At 41.5% G+C, this 19866-nt stretch overlaps 1 protein-coding gene across 6 annotated transcripts in view; it reads right to left on the bottom strand.

The window, feature by feature from the left end:
* The window catches only part of LOC137391006 (uncharacterized), a 50893-nt gene that overhangs the window by 26898 nt on the left and 4129 nt on the right, over nucleotides 1-19866 (bottom strand). For 2 of the 6 annotated variants that reach the window (XM_068077334.1, XM_068077336.1), the window contains exons 3-4: nucleotides 19515-19609; nucleotides 17947-18100 (exon numbers count right to left, since the gene is read on the bottom strand). In XM_068077334.1, coding sequence (XP_067933435.1) covers nucleotides 17947-18100; nucleotides 19515-19609 — 249 coding nt within the window. Of the gene's footprint in view, nucleotides 1-15237; nucleotides 15321-17946; nucleotides 18101-19514; nucleotides 19610-19866 lie in introns of those variants that run through there. The other 4 variants (XM_068077333.1, XM_068077337.1, XM_068077335.1 and 1 more) reach the window with 3 other exon arrangements.

The raw sequence follows: 19866 nt of genomic DNA, 5'->3' as shown, positions 1-19866 counted from the left end.
TGTATGTGTCTTCGCAGTTGTTAGCATGCTTTTGAGTGTGTGTCTGTCCGTGTCTGCGTGACTGTCATCATTATTATCATTATCACTGTTATCATTATTTTTCTTCAAACTTTGCTTCAAATGTTGCAGGTACGCCAAGGTGAATTTTTTTCATTAATAACTAGAATTTCAAAGTGTATCAAGAGGTTACTATAATCTTCAAGGACGGCTTCTCACTCGAAAGTTGAAGGTACAGTTGGAACTATCAAACTGTCCCTATTTTGGACCGCTATCAAGCTGCCACAGTGAACTCTCAAAAGAACATTTGGCGATTGATAAACAATTCCAATCCGTTGCATTTACTGGTACATACATGTATCTGGTTACATAACCGCGTGTGTATGTGCATGCATGTTGGTGGGAGTTTGGTGTGTGCAAGCGTGTTTGCCCATGACTGTGTGTGCGTGACCGTATGTGAGTCTGACTATGTGTGTGTGCAAGTGTGTGTCTGTTTAATCACCCAAGTGTGTTTCTGTGTGTGTCTTTGCGTGTGAGTTTGTGTATTTCTGTGCACAGCTGTGTCTGTACATCTTTGTATGTTTGTGTATCTGAGTTTCGGTGTGTTTGCGCGCGCGTGTGTGTGTCGCTGTCCGTGTCTGTGTGTACGTCTTTGCGCGTTTATGTCTGTGTCTGTTTTGAGCAAGTATATGAATGTATTTGTCCGTCTCTGTGTCTGCGTGACTATTATTAGAGTTACCATCAAAGCTCTGCAAACATTTTTCCAAATAGGGCAATATCACGAGATTTAATGTGGGGAACTTTATTCAATCACGCCAAGCTGTTTTAATTTGTCAAGAGGTTACCGTGCACTTTAAAAACAAGTTTTATACCCGCAAGTAAAAGATACATTTAAAACTATTTAATGTGTGTTTGAATACCTGTGTGTGTGCGTGCGTGCGTGTATGCATGTGTGTCCACGTGTGTGTGTATGCGCGCACCTGTATGTGTATGCGTTTTGTTTGTATGTGTGAACATGCATGTGTGTGTCTATGCAAGTCTGCGCATCTGTCCTCGTGCTATGTGTATGTGTCTTCGCAGTTGTTAGCATGCTTTTGGATGTGTGTCTGTCCGTGTCTGCATGACTGTCATCGGAATTATCATTATTTTTTTCTTCAAACTTTGCTTCAAATGTTGCAGGTACGCCAAGGTGAATTTTGTTCATTAACAACAAGAATTTCAAAGTGTGTCAAGAGGTTACTATAATCTTCAAGGACGGCTTCTCACTCGAAAGTTGAAGGTACAGTTGGAACTATCAAACTGTCCCTATTTTGGACCGCTATCAAGCTGCCACAGTGAACTCTCAAAAGAACATTTGGCGACTGATAAACAAATCAAATCCGTTGCATTTACTGGTACATACATGTATCTGGTTACATAAGCGCGTGTGTATGTGCATGCATGTTGGTTGGAGTTTGGTGTGCGCAAGCGTGTTTGCGCATGACTGCGTGTGCGTTACCGTTTGTGAGTCCGACTATGTGTGTGTGCAATTGTGTGTCTGTTTAATCGCCCAAGGGTGTTTCTGCGTGTGTCTCTGCGTGTGAGTTTGTGTATTTCTGTGCACAGTTGTGTCTGTAAATCTTTGTATGTTTGTTTATTTAATTTTGTGTGTGCGCTCGTGTGTGTGACACTGTCCGTGTCTGTGTGTACGTCTTTGCGCGTTTATGTCTGTGTCTGTTTTGAGCAAGTATATGAATGTATTTGTCCGTCTCTGTGTCTGCGTGACTATTATTAGAGTTACCATCAAAGCTCTGCAAACATTTTTCCAAATAGGGCAATATCGCGAGATTTAATGTGGGGAACTTCATTCAATCACGCCAAGCTGTTTTAATCTGTCAAGAGGTTACCATGCACTTTAAAAACAAGTTTTATACCCGCAAGTAAAAGATACATTTAAAACTATTTAATGTGTGTTTGAATACCTGTGTGTGTGCGTGCGTGTATGCATGTGTGTCCACGTGTGTGTGTGTGCGCGCCTGTATGTGTATGCGTTTTGTTTGTATGTGTGAAGATGCATGTGGGTGTCTATGCAAGTCTGCGCATCTATTCTCGTGATATGTGTATGTGTCTTCGCAGTTGTTAGCATGCTTTTGAGTGTGTGTCTGTCCGTGTCTGCGTGACTGTCATCATTATTATCATTATCACTGTTATCATTATTTTTCTTCAAACTTTGCTTCAAATGTTGCAGGTACGCCAAGGTGAATTTTTTTCATTAACAACTAGAATTTCAAAGTGTATCAAGAGGTTACTATAATCTTCAAGGACGGCTTCTCACTCGAAAGTTGAAGGTACAGTTGGAACTATCAAACTGTCCCTATTTTGGACCGCTATCAAGCTGCCACAGTGAACTCTCAAAAGAACATTTGGCGATTGATAAACAAATCCAATCCGTTGCATTTACTGGTACATACATGTATCTGGTTACATAAGCGCGTGTGTATGTGCATGCATGTTGGTGGGAGTTTGGTGTGTGCAAGCGTGTTTGCGCATGACTGCGTGTGCGTGACCGTATGTGAGTCCGACTATGTGTGTGTGCAAGTGTGTGTCTGTTTAATCACCCAAGTGTGTTTCTGTTTGTGTCTCTGCGTATGAGTTTATGTATTTCTGTGCACAGCTGTAACTGTACATCTATGTATGTTTGTGTATTTAAATTTGTGAGTGCGTGTGTGTGTGTCGCTGTCCGTGTCTGTGTAAATGTCTTTGCGCGATTATGTCTGTGTCTGTTCTGAGCAAGTATATGAATATATTTGTCCGTCTCTGTGTCTGCGTGACTATTATTAGAATTACCATCAATGTTCTGTAAACATCTTTTCAAATAGGCCAGTATCGCGAGGTTTAATGTGAGGAACTTTATTCAATCACGCCACGCTGTTTTAATCTGTCAAGAAGTTACAGTGCACTTTAAAAACAAGTTTTATACCTGAACGCAAAACATACATTTTAAACCATTTAATGTGTGTTTGCATAAACGTGTGTGTGCGCGTGTTTGTGTGTGTGCATGTGTTTATACATGTGTGTATGCATGTGTTTCTATGTGTGTATGTTTCTATGTGTGTGTGTGCGTGCGTGTGTGTGTTTATCACGTGTGTATGCACGTGTTTATGCATGTGTGGGTACGTTTTTGTGTGTGCGCGCCTGTACGTGTATGCGTTTTGTTTGTGTGTGTGAACATGTATACATGCGTCTATGCAGGTCTGCGCATCTGTGCTATGTGTATGTGTGTATGTATGTTCTCAGTTGTTAGCATATTTTGGAATGTGTGTCTGTCTGTGTCTAGGTGACTCTCATCGGAATTGTCATCATTTTTCTTCAAACTTTGCTCCAAATGTTGCAGGTATGCCAAGGTGAATTTTGTTCAATAACAACAAGAAATTCAAAGTGTGTCAAGAGGTTACTATAATCTCCAAGGGCGGCTTATCACTCAAAAGTTGAAGGTACAGTTGGAACTATCAAACTGTCACTATTTGGGACCTCTCTCAAGCTGCTATTGTGAACTCTCAATAGAACATTTGGCGATTGGTAAACGAATCAAATCCGTTGCATTTACTGGTACATACATGTATCCGGTTACATATGTGTGTTTGTATGTGCATGCATGTTGGTGGGAGTTTGGTGTGTGCAAGCGTGTTTGCGCATGACTGCGTGTGCGTGACCGTATGTGAGTCTGACTATGTGTGTGTGCAAGTGTGTGTTTGTTTAATCGCCCAAGGGTGTTTCTGTGTGTGTCTCTGCTTATGAATTTATGTATTTCTTTGCACAGCTGTAACTGTACATTTATGTATGTTTGTGTATTTAAATTTGTGTGTGCGCGCGCGTATGTGTGACGCTGTCCGTGTCTGTGTGTACGTCTTTGCGCGTTTATGTCTGTGTCTGTTTTGAGCAAGTATATGAATGTATTTGTCCGTCTCTGTGTCTGCGTGACTATTATTAGAGTTACCATCAAAGCTCTGCAAACATTTTTCCAAATGGTGCAATATCGCGAGATTTAATGTGGGGAACTTTATTCAATCATGCCAAGCTGTTTTAATCTGTCAAGAGGTTACCGTGCACTTTAAAAACAAGTTTTATACCCGCAAGTAAAAGATACATTTAAAACTATTTAATGCGTGTCTGAATACCTGTGTGTGTGCGTGCGTGCGTGTATGCATGTGTGTCCACGTGTGTGTGTGCGCTCCTGTATGTGTATGCGTTTTGTTTGTATGTGTGAACATGCATGTGTGTGTCTATGCAAGTCTGCGCATCTGTCCTCGTGCTATGTGTATGTGTCTTCGCAGTTGTTAGCATGCTTTTGGATGTGTGTCTGTCCGTGTCTGCATGACTGTCATCGGAATTATCATTATTTTTCTTCAAACTTTGCTTCAAATGTTGCAGGTACGCCAAGGTGAATTTTGTTCATTAACAACAAGATTTTCAAAGTGTGTCAAGAGGTTACTATAATCTTCAAGGACGGCTTCTCACTCGAAAGTTGAAGGTACAGTTGGAACTATCAAACTGTCCCTATTTTGGACCACTATCAAGCTGCCACAGTGAACTCTCAAAAGAACATTTGGCGATTGATAAACAAATCAAATCCGTTGCATTTACTGGTACATACATGTATCTGGTTACATAAGCGCGTGTGTATGTGCATGCATGTTGGTGGGAGTTTGGTGTGCGCAAGCGTGTTTGCGCATGACTGCGTGTGCGTTACCGTTTGTGAGTCCGACTATGTGTGTGTGCAAGTGTGTGTCTGTTTAATTGCCTAAGTGTGTTTCTGTGTGTGTCTCTGCTTATGAATTTATGTATTTCTGTGCACAGCTGTGTCTGTACATCTTTGTATGTTTGTGTATCTGAGTTTCGGTGTGTTTGCGCGCGCGTGTGTGTGTCGCTGTCCGTGTCTGTGTGTATGCCTTTGCACGTTTATGTCAGGTGTCTTTTCTGAGCGAGTATATGAATGTATTTGTCCGTCTCTGTGTCTGCGTGACTATTATTAGAGTTACCATCAAAGCTCTGCAAACATTTTTCCAAATGGTGCAATATCACGAGAATAATGTGGGGAACTTTATTCAATCACGCCAAGCTGTTTTAATTTGTCAAGAGGTTACCGTGCACTTTAAAAACAAGTTTTATACCCGCAAGTAAAAGATACATTTAAAACTATTTAATGTGTGTTTGAATACCTGTGTGTGTGCGTGCGTGCGTGTATGCATGTGTGTCCACGTGTGTGTGTGTGCGCGCCTGTATGTGTATGCGTTTTGTTTGTATGTGTGAAGATGCATGTGGGTGTCTATGCAAGTCTGCGTATCTATTCTCGTGATATGTGTATGTGTCTTCGCAGTTGTTAGCATGCTTTTGAGTGTGTGTCTGTCCGTGTCTGCGTGACTGTCATCGGAATTATCATTAAAGATAAGTAAAAGATACATTTAAAACGCAAGTAAAAGATACATTTAAAACTATTTAATGTGTGTTTGAATACCTGTGTGTGCGTGCGTGTATGCATGTGTGTCCACGTGTGAGTGTGTGCGCGCCTGTATGTGTATGCGTTTTGTTTGTATGTGTGAACATGCATGTGTGTGTCTATGCAAGTCTGCGCATCTGTCCTCGTGCTATGTGTGTGTGTCTTTGCAGTTGTTAGCATGCTTTTGGATGTGTGTCTGTCCGTGTCTGTGTGACTGTCATCGGAATTATCATTATTTTTCTTCAAACTTTGCTTCAAATGTTGCAGGTACGCCAAGGTGAATTTTGTTCATTAACAACAAGAATTTCAAAGTGTGTCAAGAGGTTACTATAATCTCCAAGGGCGGCTTATCACTCAAAAGTTGAAGGTACAGTTGGAACTATCAAACTGTCACTATTTGGGACCTCTCTCAAGCTGCTATTGTGAACTCTCAATAGAACATTTGGCGATTGGTAAACGAGTCAAATCCGTTGCATTTACTGGTACATACATGTATCCGGTTACATATGTGTGTTTGTATGTGCATGCATGTTGGTGGGAGTTTGGTGTGTGCAAGCGTGTTTGCGCATGACTGCGTGTGCGTGACCGTATGTGAGTCTGACTATGTGTGTGTGCAAGTGTGTGTTTGTTTAATCGCCCAAGGGTGTTTCTGCGTGTGTCTCTGCGTGTGAGTTTGTGTATTTCTGTGCACAGTTGTGTCTGTACATCTTTGTATGTTTGTTTATTTAAATTTGTGTGTGCGCGCGTGTGTGTGACATTGTCCGTGTCTGTGTGTACGTCTTTGCGCGTTTATGTCTGTGTCTGTTTTGAGCAAGTATATGAATGTATTTGTCCGTCTCTGTGTCTGCGTGACTATTATTAGAGTTACCATCAAAGCTCTGCAAACATTTTTCCAAATAGGGCAATATCGCGAGATTTAATGTGGGGAACTTTATTCAATCACGCCAAGCTGTTTTAATCTGTCAAGAGGTTACCGTGCACTTTAAAAACAAGTTTTATACCCGCAAGTAAAAGATACATTTAAAACTATTTAATGTGTGTTTGAATACCTGTGTGTGTGCGTGCGTGTATGCATGTGTGTCCACGTGTGTGTGTGTGCGCGCCTGTATGTGTATGCGTTTTGTTTGTATGTGTGAAGATGCATGTGGGTGTCTATGCAAGTCTGCGCATCTATTCTCGTGATATGTGTATGTGTCTTCGCAGTTGTTAGCATGCTTTTGAGTGTGTGTCTGTCCGTGTCTGCGTGACTGTCATCATTATTATCATTATCACTGTTATCATTATTGTTCTTCAAACTTTGCTTCAAATGTTGCAGGTACGCCAAGGTGAATTTTTTTCATTAACAACTAGAATTTCAAAGTGTATCAAGAGGTTACTATAATCTTCAAGGACGGCTTCTCACTCGAAAGTTGAAGGTACAGTTGGAACTATCAAACTGTCCCTATTTTGGACCGCTATCAAGCTGCCACAGTGAACTCTCAAAAGAACATTTGGCGATTGATAAACAAATCCAATCCGTTGCATTTACTGGTACATACATGTATCTGGTTACATAAGCGTGTGTGTATGTGCATGCATGTTGGTGGGAGTTTGGTGTGTGCAAGCGTGTTTGCGCATGACTGTGTGTGCGTGACCGTATGTGAGTCTGACTATGTGTGTGTGCAAGTGTGTGTCTGTTTAATCACCCAAGTGTGTTTCTGTGTGTGTCTTTGCGTGTGAGTTTGTGTATTTCTGTGCACAGCTGTGTCTGTACATCTTTGTATGTTTGTGTATCTGAGTTTCGGTGTGTTTGCGCGCGCGTGTGTGTGTCGCTGTCCGTGTCTGTGTGTATGCCTTTGCACGTTTATGTCAGGTGTCTGTTCTGAGCAAGTATATGAATGTATTTGTCCGTCTCTGTGTCTGCCTGACTATTATTAGAGTTACCATCAAAGCTCTGCAAACATTTTTCCAAATGGTGCAATATCACGAGATTTAATGTGGGGAACTTTATTCAATCACGCCAAGCTGTTTTAATTTGTCAAGAGGTTACCGTGTACTTTAAAAACAAGTTGTATACCTGCAAGTAAAAGATACATTTAACACTATTTAATGTGTGTTTGAATACCTGTGTGTGTGTGCGTGCGTGTATGCATGTGTGTCCACGTGTGTGTGCGTGTGTGCGCGCCTGTACGTGTATGCGTTTAGTTTGTGTGTGTGAACATGTATACATGCGTCTATGCAGGTCTGCGCATCTGTCCTCGTGCTATGTGTATGTGTCTTCGCAGTTGTTAGCATGCTTTTGGATGTGTGTCTGTCCGTGTCTGCGTGACTGTCATCGGAATTATCATTATTTTTCTTCAAACTTTGCTTCAAATGTTGCAGGTACGCCAAGGTGAATTTTGTTCATTAACAACAAGAATTTCAAAGTGTGTCAAGAGGTTACTATAATCTTCAAGGACGGCTTCTCACTCGAAAGTTTAAGGTACAGTTGGAACTATCAAACTGTCCCTATTTTGGACCGCTATCAAGCTGCCACAGTGAACTCTCAAAAGAACATTTGGTGATTGATAAACGAATCAAATCCGTTGCGTTTACTGGTACATACATGCATCTGGTTACATAAGCGCGTGTGTATGTGCATGCATGTTGGTGGGAGTTTGGTGTGCGCAAGCGTGTTTGCGCATGACTGCGTGTGCGTTACCGTTTGTGAGTCCGACTATTTTTGTGTGCAAGTGTGTGTCTGTTTAATCGCCTAAGTGTGTTTCTGTGTGTGTCTCTGCTTACGAATTTATGTATTTCTGTGCACAGCTGTATCTGTACATCTATGTATGTTTGTGTATTTAAATTTGTGTATGAGCGCGTATGTGTGACGCTGTCCGTGTCTGTGTGTACGTCTTTGCGCGTTTATGTCTGTGTCTGTTTTGAGCAAGTATATGAATGTATTTGTCTGTCTCTGTGTCTGCGTGACTATTATTAGAGTTACCATCAAAGCTCTGCAAACATTTTTCCAAATGGTGCAATATCGCGAGATTTAATGTGGGGAACTTTATTCAATCATGCCAAGCTGTTTTAATCTGTCAAGAGGTTACCGTGCACTTTAAAAACAAGTTTTATACCCGCAAGTAAAAGATACATTTAAAACTATTTAATGTGTGTTTGAATACCTGTGTGTGTGCGTGCGTGCGTGTATGCATGTGTGTCCACGTGTGTGTGTGTGCGCGCCTGTATGTGTATGCGTTTTGTTTGTATGTGTGAACATGCTTGTGTGTGTCTATGCAAGTCTGCGCATCTGTCCTTGTGCTATGTGTATGTGTCTTCGCAGTTGTTAGCATGCTTTTGGATGTGTGTCTGTCCGTGTCTGCGTGACTGTCATCGGAATTATCATCATTTTTCTTCAAACTTTGCTCCAAATGTTGCAGGTATGCCAAAGTGAATTTTGTTCAATAACAACAAGAATTTCAAAGTGTGTCAAGAGGTTACTATAATCTTCAAGGGCGGCTTTTCACTCGAAAGTTGAAGGTACAGTTGGAACTATCAAACTGTCCCTATTTTGGACCACTATCAAGCTGCCACAGTGAACTCTCAAAAGAACATTTGGCGATTGATAAACAAATCAAATCCGTTGCATTTACTGGTACATACATGTATCTGGTTACATAAGCGCGTGTGTATGTGCATGCATGTTGGTGGGAGTTTGGTGTGCGCAAGCGTGTTTGCGCATGACTGCGTGTGCGTTACCGTTTGTGAGTCCGACTATGTGTGTGTGCAAGTGTGTGTCTGTTTAATTGCCTAAGTGTGTTTCTGTGTGTGTCTCTGCTTATGAATTTATGTATTTCTGTGCACAGCTGTGTCTGTACATCTTTGTATGTTTGTGTATCTGAGTTTCGGTGTTTTTGCGCGCGCGTGTGTGTGTCGCTGTCCGTGTCTGTGTGTATGCCTTTGCACGTTTATGTCAGGTGTCTTTTCTGAGCGAGTATATGAATGTATTTGTCCGTCTCTGTGTCTGCGTGACTATTATTAGAGTTACCATCAAAGCTCTGCAAACATTTTTCCAAATGGTGCAATATCACGAGAATAATGTGGGGAACTTTATTCAATCATGCCAAGCTGTTTTAATTTGTCAAGAGGTTACCGTGCACTTTAAAAACAAGTTTTATACCCGCAAGTAAAAGATACATTTAAAACTATTTAATGTGTGTTTGAATACCTGTGTGTGTGCGTGCGTGCGTGTATGCATGTGTGTCCACGTGTGTGTGTGTGCGCGCCTGTATGTGTATGCGTTTTGTTTGTATGTGTGAAGATGCATGTGGGTGTCTATGCAAGTCTGCGTATCTATTCTCGTGATATGTGTATGTGTCTTCGCAGTTGTTAGCATGCTTTTGAGTGTGTGTCTGTCCGTGTCTGCGTGACTGTCATCGGAATTATCATTAAAGATAAGTAAAAGATACATTTAAAACGCAAGTAAAAGATACATTTAAAACTATTTAATGTGTGTTTGAATACCTGTGTGTGCGTGCGTGTATGCATGTGTGTCCACGTGTGAGTGTGTGCGCGCCTGTATGTGTATGCGTTTTGTTTGTATGTGTGAACATGCATGTGTGTGTCTATGCAAGTCTGCGCATCTGTCCTCGTGCTATGTGTGTGTGTCTTTGCAGTTGTTAGCATGCTTTTGGATGTGTGTCTGTCCGTGTCTGTGTGACTGTCATCGGAATTATCATTATTTTTCTTCAAACTTTGCTTCAAATGTTGCAGGTACGCCAAGGTGAATTTTGTTCATTAACAACAAGAATTTCAAAGTGTGTCAAGAGGTTACTATAATCTCCAAGGGCGGCTTATCACTCAAAAGTTGAAGGTACAGTTGGAACTATCAAACTGTCACTATTTGGGACCTCTCTCAAGCTGCTATTGTGAACTCTCAATAGAACATTTGGCGATTGGTAAACGAGTCAAATCCGTTGCATTTACTGGTACATACATGTATCCGGTTACATATGTGTGTTTGTATGTGCATGCATGTTGGTGGGAGTTTGGTGTGTGCAAGCGTGTTTGCGCATGACTGCGTGTGCGTGACCGTATGTGAGTCTGACTATGTGTGTGTGCAAGTGTGTGTTTGTTTAATCGCCCAAGGGTGTTTCTGCGTGTGTCTCTGCGTGTGAGTTTGTGTATTTCTGTGCACAGTTGTGTCTGTACATCTTTGTATGTTTGTTTATTTAAATTTGTGTGTGCGCGCGTGTGTGTGACATTGTCCGTGTCTGTGTGTACGTCTTTGCGCGTTTATGTCTGTGTCTGTTTTGAGCAAGTATATGAATGTATTTGTCCGTCTCTGTGTCTGCGTGACTATTATTAGAGTTACCATCAAAGCTCTGCAAACATTTTTCCAAATAGGGCAATATCGCGAGATTTAATGTGGGGAACTTTATTCAATCACGCCAAGCTGTTTTAATCTGTCAAGAGGTTACCGTGCACTTTAAAAACAAGTTTTATACCCGCAAGTAAAAGATACATTTAAAACTATTTAATGTGTGTTTGAATACCTGTGTGTGTGTGCGTGCGTGTATGCATGTGTGTCCACGTGTGTGTGTGTGCGCGCCTGTATGTGTATGCGTTTTGTTTGTATGTGTGAAGATGCATGTGGGTGTCTATGCAAGTCTGCGCATCTATTCTCGTGATATGTGTATGTGTCTTCGCAGTTGTTAGCATGCTTTTGAGTGTGTGTCTGTCCGTGTCTGCGTGACTGTCATCATTATTATCATTATCACTGTTATCATTATTGTTCTTCAAACTTTGCTTCAAATGTTGCAGGTACGCCAAGGTGAATTTTTTTCATTAACAACTAGAATTTCAAAGTGTATCAAGAGGTTACTATAATCTTCAAGGACGGCTTCTCACTCGAAAGTTGAAGGTACAGTTGGAACTATCAAACTGTCCCTATTTTGGACCGCTATCAAGCTGCCACAGTGAACTCTCAAAAGAACATTTGGCGATTGATAAACAAATCCAATCCGTTGCATTTACTGGTACATACATGTATCTGGTTACATAAGCGTGTGTGTATGTGCATGCATGTTGGTGGGAGTTTGGTGTGTGCAAGCGTGTTTGCGCATGACTGTGTGTGCGTGACCGTATGTGAGTCTGACTATGTGTGTGTGCAAGTGTGTGTCTGTTTAATCACCCAAGTGTGTTTCTGTGTGTGTCTTTGCGTGTGAGTTTGTGTATTTCTGTGCACAGCTGTGTCTGTACATCTTTGTATGTTTGTGTATCTGAGTTTCGGTGTGTTTGCGCGCGCGTGTGTGTGTCGCTGTCCGTGTCTGTGTGTATGCCTTTGCACGTTTATGTCAGGTGTCTGTTCTGAGCAAGTATATGAATGTATTTGTCCGTCTCTGTGTCTGCGTGACTATTATTAGAGTTACCATCAAAGCTCTGCAAACATTTTTCCAAATGGTGCAATATCACGAGATTTAATGTGGGGAACTTTATTCAATCACGCCAAGCTGTTTTAATTTGTCAAGAGGTTACCGTGCACTTTAAAAACAAGTTTTATACCTGCAAGTAAAAGATACATTTAACACTATTTAATGTGTGTTTGAATACCTGTGTGTGTGTGCGTGCGTGTATGCATGTGTGTCCACGTGTGTGTGCGTGTGTGCGCGCCTGTACGTGTATGCGTTTAGTTTGTGTGTGTGAACATGTATACATGCGTCTATGCAGGTCTGCGCATCTGTCCTCGTGCTATGTGTATGTGTCTTCGCAGTTGTTAGCATGCTTTTGGATGTGTGTCTGTCCGTGTCTGCGTGACTGTCATCGGAATTATCATTATTTTTCTTCAAACTTTGCTTCAAATGTTGCAGGTACGCCAAGGTGAATTTTGTTCATTAACAACAAGAATTTCAAAGTGTGTCAAGAGGTTACTATAATCTTCAAGGACGGCTTCTCACTCGAAAGTTTAAGGTACAGTTGGAACTATCAAACTGTCCCTATTTTGGACCGCTATCAAGTTGCCACAGTGAACTCTCAAAAGAACATTTGGTGATTGATAAACGAATCAAATCCGTTGCGTTTACTGGTACATACATGCATCTGGTTACATAAGCGCGTGTGTATGTGCATGCATGTTGGTGGGAGTTTGGTGTGCGCAAGCGTGTTTGCGCATGACTGCGTGTGCGTTACCGTTTGTGAGTCCGACTATTTTTGTGTGCAAGTGTGTGTCTGTTTAATCGCCTAAGTGTGTTTCTGTGTGTGTCTCTGCTTACGAATTTATGTATTTCTGTGCACAGCTGTATCTGTACATCTATGTATGTTTGTGTATTTAAATTTGTGTATGAGCGCGTATGTGTGACGCTGTCCGTGTCTGTGTGTACGTCTTTGCGCGTTTATGTCTGTGTCTGTTTTGAGCAAGTATATGAATGTATTTGTCTGTCTCTGTGTCTGCGTGACTATTATTAGAGTTACCATCAAAGCTCTGCAAACATTTTTCCAAATGGTGCAATATCGCGAGATTTAATGTGGGGAACTTTATTCAATCATGCCAAGCTGTTTTAATCTGTCAAGAGGTTACCGTGCACTTTAAAAACAAGTTTTATACCCGCAAGTAAAAGATACATTTAAAACTATTTAATGTGTGTTTGAATACCTGTGTGTGTGCGTGCGTGCGTGTATGCATGTGTGTCCATGTGTGTGTGTGTGCGCGCCTGTATGTGTATGCGTTTTGTTTGTATGTGTGAACATGCTTGTGTGTGTCTATGCAAGTCTGCGCATCTGTCCTTGTGCTATGTGTATGTGTCTTCGCAGTTGTTAGCATGCTTTTGGATGTGTGTCTGTCCGTGTCTGCGTGACTGTCATCGGAATTATCATCATTTTTCTTCAAACTTTGCTCCAAATGTTGCAGGTATGCCAAAGTGAATTTTGTTCAATAACAACAAGAATTTCAAAGTGTGTCAAGAGGTTACTATAATCTTCAAGGGCGGCTTTTCACTCAAAAGTTGAAGGTACAGTTGGAACTATCAAACTGTCCCTATTTTGGACCGCCATCAAGCTGCCACAGTGAACTCTCAAAAGAACATTTGGCGATTGATAAGCAAATCAACTCCGTTGCATTTACTGGTACATACATGTATCTGGTTACATAAGCGCGTGTGTATGTGCATGCATGTTGGTGGGAGTTTGGTGTGTGCAAGCGTGTTTGCGCATGACTGTGTGTGCGTGACCGTATGTGAGTCCGACTATGTGTGTGTGCAAGTGTGTGTCTGTTTAATCGCCTAAATGTGTTTCTGTGTGTGTCTCTGCGTATGAGTTTATGTATTTCTGTGCACAGCTGTAACTGTACATCTATGTATGTTTGTGTATTTAAATTTGTGTGTGCGTGCGTGTGTGTGTCGCTGTCCGTGTCTGTGCGTATGTCTTCGCGCGTTTATGTCAAGTGTCTTTTCTGAGCAAGTATATGAATGTATTTGTCCATCTCTGTGTCTGCGTGGTTATTATTAGAATTACCATCAATGTTCTGCAAACATCTTTTCAAATGGCGCAATATCGCGAGGTTTAATGTGGGGAACTTTATTCTATCACGCCAAGCTGTTTTAATTTGTCAAGAAGTTACAGTGCATTTTATAAACAAGTTTTATACCTGAAAGTAAAACATACATTTAAAACCATTTAATGTGTGTTTGCATACACGTATGTGTGCATGTGTGTATACATGTGCGTAAGCTTGTGTTTCTATGCGTGTGTGTGCACCTGGATGTGTATGCGTTTTGTTTGTATGTGTGAACATGTATGTGTGCGTCTATGCAGGTCTGCGCACCTGTCCTCGTGCTATGTGTATGTGTCTTCGCAGTTGTTAGCATGTTTTTGAATGTGTGTCTGTCTGTGTCTGGGTGACTCTCATCGGAATTATCATTATTTTTTTTCAAACTTTGCTCCAAATAATGCGGGTACGCTAAGGTGATTTTTGTTCAATAACAACAGGATTTTCAAGTTCGTCAAGATGTTACCATAATCTTCAAGGACAGCTTTTTAACTCGAAGGTTGAAGGTACAGTTGGAACTATCAAACTGTCACTATTTGGGACCGTTATCAAGCTGCTACGGTGAACTCTCAATAGAACATTTGGCGATTGATAAACGAATCAAATCCGTTGCATTTAGTGGTACATACATGTATCCGGTTACATAAGTGTGTTTGTATATGCATGCGTGTTGGTGGGAGTTTGGTGTGTGCAAGGGTGTTTGCGCATGACTGTGTGTGCGTGACCGTATGTGAGTCTGACTATGTGTGTGTGCAAGTGTGTGTCTGTTTAATCACCCAAGTGTGTTTCTGTGTGTGTCTCTGCATGTGAGTTTGTGTATTTCTGTGCACAATTGTGTCTGTACATCTTTATATGTTTTTGTATCTGAGTTTCGGTGTGTTTGCGCGCGCGTGTGTGTCGCTGTTCGTGTCTGTGTAAATTTCTTTGCGCGATTATGTCTGTGTCTGTTCTGAGCAAGTATATGAATGTATTTGTCCGTCTCTGTGTCTGCGTGACTATTATTAGAATTACCATCAATGTTCTGTAAATGTAAGATACCTGTATCTTGACTATGACCTAGTTTCATCTTGCCTCTGCCTAGCTGCGGTTTCCACATACCGATGTCAGAACAACTCTCATGTCAGAGCTACATATCTTTTATACATTAAGTTGTTATTTTAGTATACACAAAAGATAAGAACGTAACATTTTTTTATAACAGTTCATCATTTGACATCTGACAATTACTACAAGACCAGCATATTTTCCTGCCAAGACTGTCTGTGTCACCATTCGTGTCAGCCTCCATAAACATTCCAACTACGCTAATTATCTGTCCGCATCCGCTTGCTTATCTTTGTCTGTGCGCTTGGAACAAAATGAATTGTGTAAATATTATTCTGCAACCTTTTCGTATCTTGTGTTTGACTCATGCCACACATATTTTATGCAAGTCATTCTCTCCTATATAAGGGAACCCCATCTTGTTTGTGAGAAGTCTTTAGTTCAACATACATACATACTATGATATATTCTCAATACGTAATATAGATCGTTAAATATACTGTTCTTAAATACAACCACTGTCTCGTTATCGCAGTATTAAGTCTTGTGGTAGAAAAACAGTTCTACAAACATTGGCTTAAACGGAAGAAGCCCCCTAAGGGTAACATTGCTAAGAAAGACATTAGTAACGGGTTATCACACTGGTGTCAGAAGTGGGACGTTTTTTTTTTTTTTTTGTGATCACACTGGTGTCAGAAGTTTTTGCGTGCGATGGAAGACAGTGAGGAAAACTCATTGGTGAGTCTTCAAGATCCAATGGAGCGGGTCGACCAGAGGTTTGCGCAAATGGGTGATGTCGTGGACCGGCAGCAGGATGCACTAGACGCTGTGGACAGGAAAACTGACAGTATTGAGCGTATGATTCGAACGTTGACAGAGAGGATGTCAGAGATAGCTGACAGAGGACCGGCAATGAGGGGAGAGAGTCGTTTCCTTCCAGCGGAAGATCCAGAGGTAAGTTTTGGTGGCAACCTATTAGATCGCAATGGCTATGAGGTGAGGCAATCTCGTAGGAGCGACTGGGTGAGGTTTGGCTTAAGTTTTACTGGGAAAAGTGAAGAAGATTTTGATAGTTTCTCAACGCAATTTGAAACGTGTTGTTTATTGAATGAGGTGCCCAAGTCTTCTTATGTGCTGGTTTTACAGCTATATTTTAAAGATCTTGCTGCGGCATATTTAAAGGAAATTGTTAGGGCAGAAGGCAGTTCGGTAACTTATGAAAAAGTAAAAAGGCTCATGAAAACTAAGTTGAATGCATGCAAAGGCGATGAGCAAGTAGCGTTGGAAGTCTCAGCAGTGAGACAGGGAAGCACGGAAAGCGTGCGCAAGTATTATGAACGCTTCAGAAAAATTGTTGCGAGTGGAAGCGCTGGGGAAGACAGCCCTTATATTTTGCTTCACTTCAGAGCGGGTTTGCATTCAGCTATTAGAGACAAAATAATGGGCACACCATGCAAAAACTTATCAGATATTTTGAGAGCTGCAATTGGTGTAGAAACTGCGCTACTAGCAGATAAAAATATTTCTGATTTTTCTGACGTTTCCGCAAATTACCAGAGTGGCAGGCCTCACCCAGTTCAAAACAAACGATTTGACAAGACAGTTAGGAAATGTTTTTTGTGTATGTCCGACAAACATCTAGCTAGATTTTGTGACAAGAAGGCTGTGAGTAGTAGGGAAGGTCAGCAAGGCCAGGCAAGGGCAGGGTAGGTTTCAGTTGTACCAACAACCCAGACCAAACTTTGACAATAGCAGCAATAGAGGCCAGCATAGAGTAAATAGCCAGCAAAATGAGATGCCAAAATGGTTCAAGGATTGGCTAGCGAGTCAAAAATCTCCAGTTACTGAGCAACCTGTCACAAATCCCCCGCGAGCAGCATATGCTTCGGCCGAAGTGCCCCTTGCAAATTCTATGAGACAGCCAGCTAGTGTAGCGCTCAACCAGGCACGAGATAATACAACTGTGGTTTTTGACAACATGGCTTTTGAATATGTTGAGGCACCAGTTGCACAGGAAGTTAAAGCAAAAGTAATGGGTCCAATAATTTACCGGGTAGCCACAATAGTACCCGCAGTTGTTTTTGAAGTAGCACAGGTTTCGCAGGTAAATGTTGAGACAAGTAAGATCGGCAGTAGGACTAAGGTAGTTCCTACTGTGCCTAGCGAATGGGTAAGCAGGGAACAAGCCTACGAATTGATTTCACTTGATGTAGCTGAAACTGAGCAAGTGATGACTAACCTTAAGGGTAGTGCAAGTGAAGTGAGAGCAAGCGGTTTGCAGAGGCAATTGAATAGCGATAATAAGGCTAATTATCACCCGTCTAGACCGCCTAGTGTAACTAGAAGGAATGTTGGTAGTGGACTTGGAATGTCATATGCCATGAGTTTCTTGTTTACATTCCTTGCGCTCCTGACTATGTGCCAAGCTCAGTCCCCAATGCTTTGCCGGACTGGGCATACTGTAGCAAAATTTCATTTACCGAAATTGCTTCCTTGCATACTGCCAGACACCACTGCCTCACACGACCCCTACGATTTGACATTAACATTATATAAGCCCAATTTGGTCCAATACAAAAGCGGAGCATTTCATTGCAAAATCATTCAAACTAGGATTGTGACGCATTCAGGATTTTTTGGTGAGGGACAGACAAGGACAGACGACTACCTTGACCAACTTGTTTCACGAGACACGTGCTATTCAATGTATAAATGGCATACCTCCCCGCATGGTGATCTGGTACAAATTGGTTCAATGTACCAAACAGATAATGTGGCGGAACCGGAATATCACACTGGTTTTAAATGTTGCGCAGATTATGAGTTCACTGTCTTTAATGCTTATTTGTATGAGACGAGTGTATTCAAGCGACATGGAGTAGCCGAGAATGTGGAAAGCCCTGCTGGTGTGGTAGACCACTGCACCTACCTTGCTGGCTTCTGCAACCTGAAGGATGGCTCTGCTCTTCTCTGGGAACCAGACGAGAGGGAGGAGTGCAAGTACCTGCCACACCAGACTTTCCACGGCCAGTTCCAAGATCGGTTCTGGATGGCAGAAAGTGGTGAGTTAGCCTTAAGTTTCACTAAAAATCAAATTGTGCGTCAAGATAGCGAATGTGGTGGCGATGTGGAGTTGTCTGACCAAGGCATAGCTTGCAGCCGTGTAAACAATGTAACCCGAGGGAAACGAGATATTGATGGACGAGTAACGGATAGCGAAGTAAATGCCAAGCTGCAAGCTCTTGAATTACGAATCCACCAAAATTACAATCACATGTTCAAAGCGTTCTTTCTGAATAATTGTCATGCCATGCAAGCACTAGTGCAATTGGTCACAAGTTCACTTGAGCGGAGCCCAACATTGGCTGCTAGGCACCTACTAAATAATACCTACGTTTATGCAATGCTGACTCACAACCTTTTATCTGTTTATCCATGCGAACCAATTGAGAACTACTCTATAATGTCTGCGGAAACGTGCTCTAGCAGGATTCCTTTGAACATTAATATTGCCAGCGCTAATAAAACTGTTTGGCTCGACACTCATACAAATATAGTATTTCATGACAGGGACTACGGTGAGTGTGCCATGAACCAGGAAATTCCTGTTTCGCTACAGAACAAGTTGTACTATTATCATCATAGCAGCGGTGACTTGACTCCTATTACCAAGACTGACTCTCTTAACTTGATATTTCTAGACTATTCAGCGTTTGGCATCGAACATGACAAGGTGGTTATCCATCAACTATTACTATATGACTGGGATACATTTAGAGACAAGTTCTCACTAAATGACTGGGCTAGTTCCTCTTCACATCAAGCAAAAATTCTGGAGCATTTAGGCGTAACTTCTAATTTTCACAGTGACCCTTTACTGCAATCCGGCAAACTGGCAAACAATATAGTCAATCAAGGAACCTTTTCATTCCTGAGTACCTATGGTACATGGGACATAAAGCAGTTTTGGATATTCTTGTGCTGTCTATATATAACCTTAAATTTAGTTTGGAGATGCATTCTCATGTGCACTGGACTGAAAGCATTTGCAAAAGATCCTAAGAAAAATTTGCGTGGATATTTCCTTGGCTCTAAGGAAACTGATAGAAATACCAAAATATCTATCGCTTTGAACCAAACTACTGGGAATACCCAAATTCCATTAGAGCAAAATGAGCTTGAGGAGATTGAGGTCGATGAATTGCCATCTAATAGCAATGACATACTATCAGATAAAATGACTAACATAGAGGAAAACACTAGGGCTCCAGGAGAGCCAGCTTCCCTTCCGCTAGTACCTTACAAAACACCTGAGCGAAATTTACCTAGGGAAACTGACCAACTTAAAACACGAAACAGACGATCTACTAGACAGACCACTAAGCATATAGCCTCTCGGACAAAAGCAAGACGAGTATACACACGACAACATGCTCCCACCTTAGCAGATATTGTGTGCAATGTGTCGAACTTAGCTCATGAATCTTTAATACGTACCACAATTCTTGGTCAAGAACATGATGCTCTGATAGATACGGGTGCGCAGGTATCCACAATTAGCATGGTTTTGTGTAGAAAACTTGGCATCCAGTCTAAAATAAAAGAAACTTCTCGAGCTGTAAGAGCGATGAGTGGACATGTAGTGTTAGGATTAGGTGAGGTTTTTGTGCCAATACGATGCCATGGTAATATTCCTATTGAAACAGTTCTTCTGGTAATAAATACGTGCAAATATTCACTAATATTAGGAGTTGACAGTCTAAAACAACTGGGAAGGTTTTGTGTTGACTACCACTTGGGAAGACTAAGAATACAGCCTGTGAGGCATGGAAAACAATTGTTTAATAAC

This window comes from Watersipora subatra, chromosome 3, assembly GCF_963576615.1.
Source record: "Watersipora subatra chromosome 3, tzWatSuba1.1, whole genome shotgun sequence".
NCBI classification, from domain to species: domain Eukaryota; kingdom Metazoa; phylum Bryozoa; class Gymnolaemata; order Cheilostomatida; family Watersiporidae; genus Watersipora; species Watersipora subatra.
Note: the sequence above shows the minus strand (reverse complement) of the source record. Positions and strands in the feature narration are given on the sequence as shown.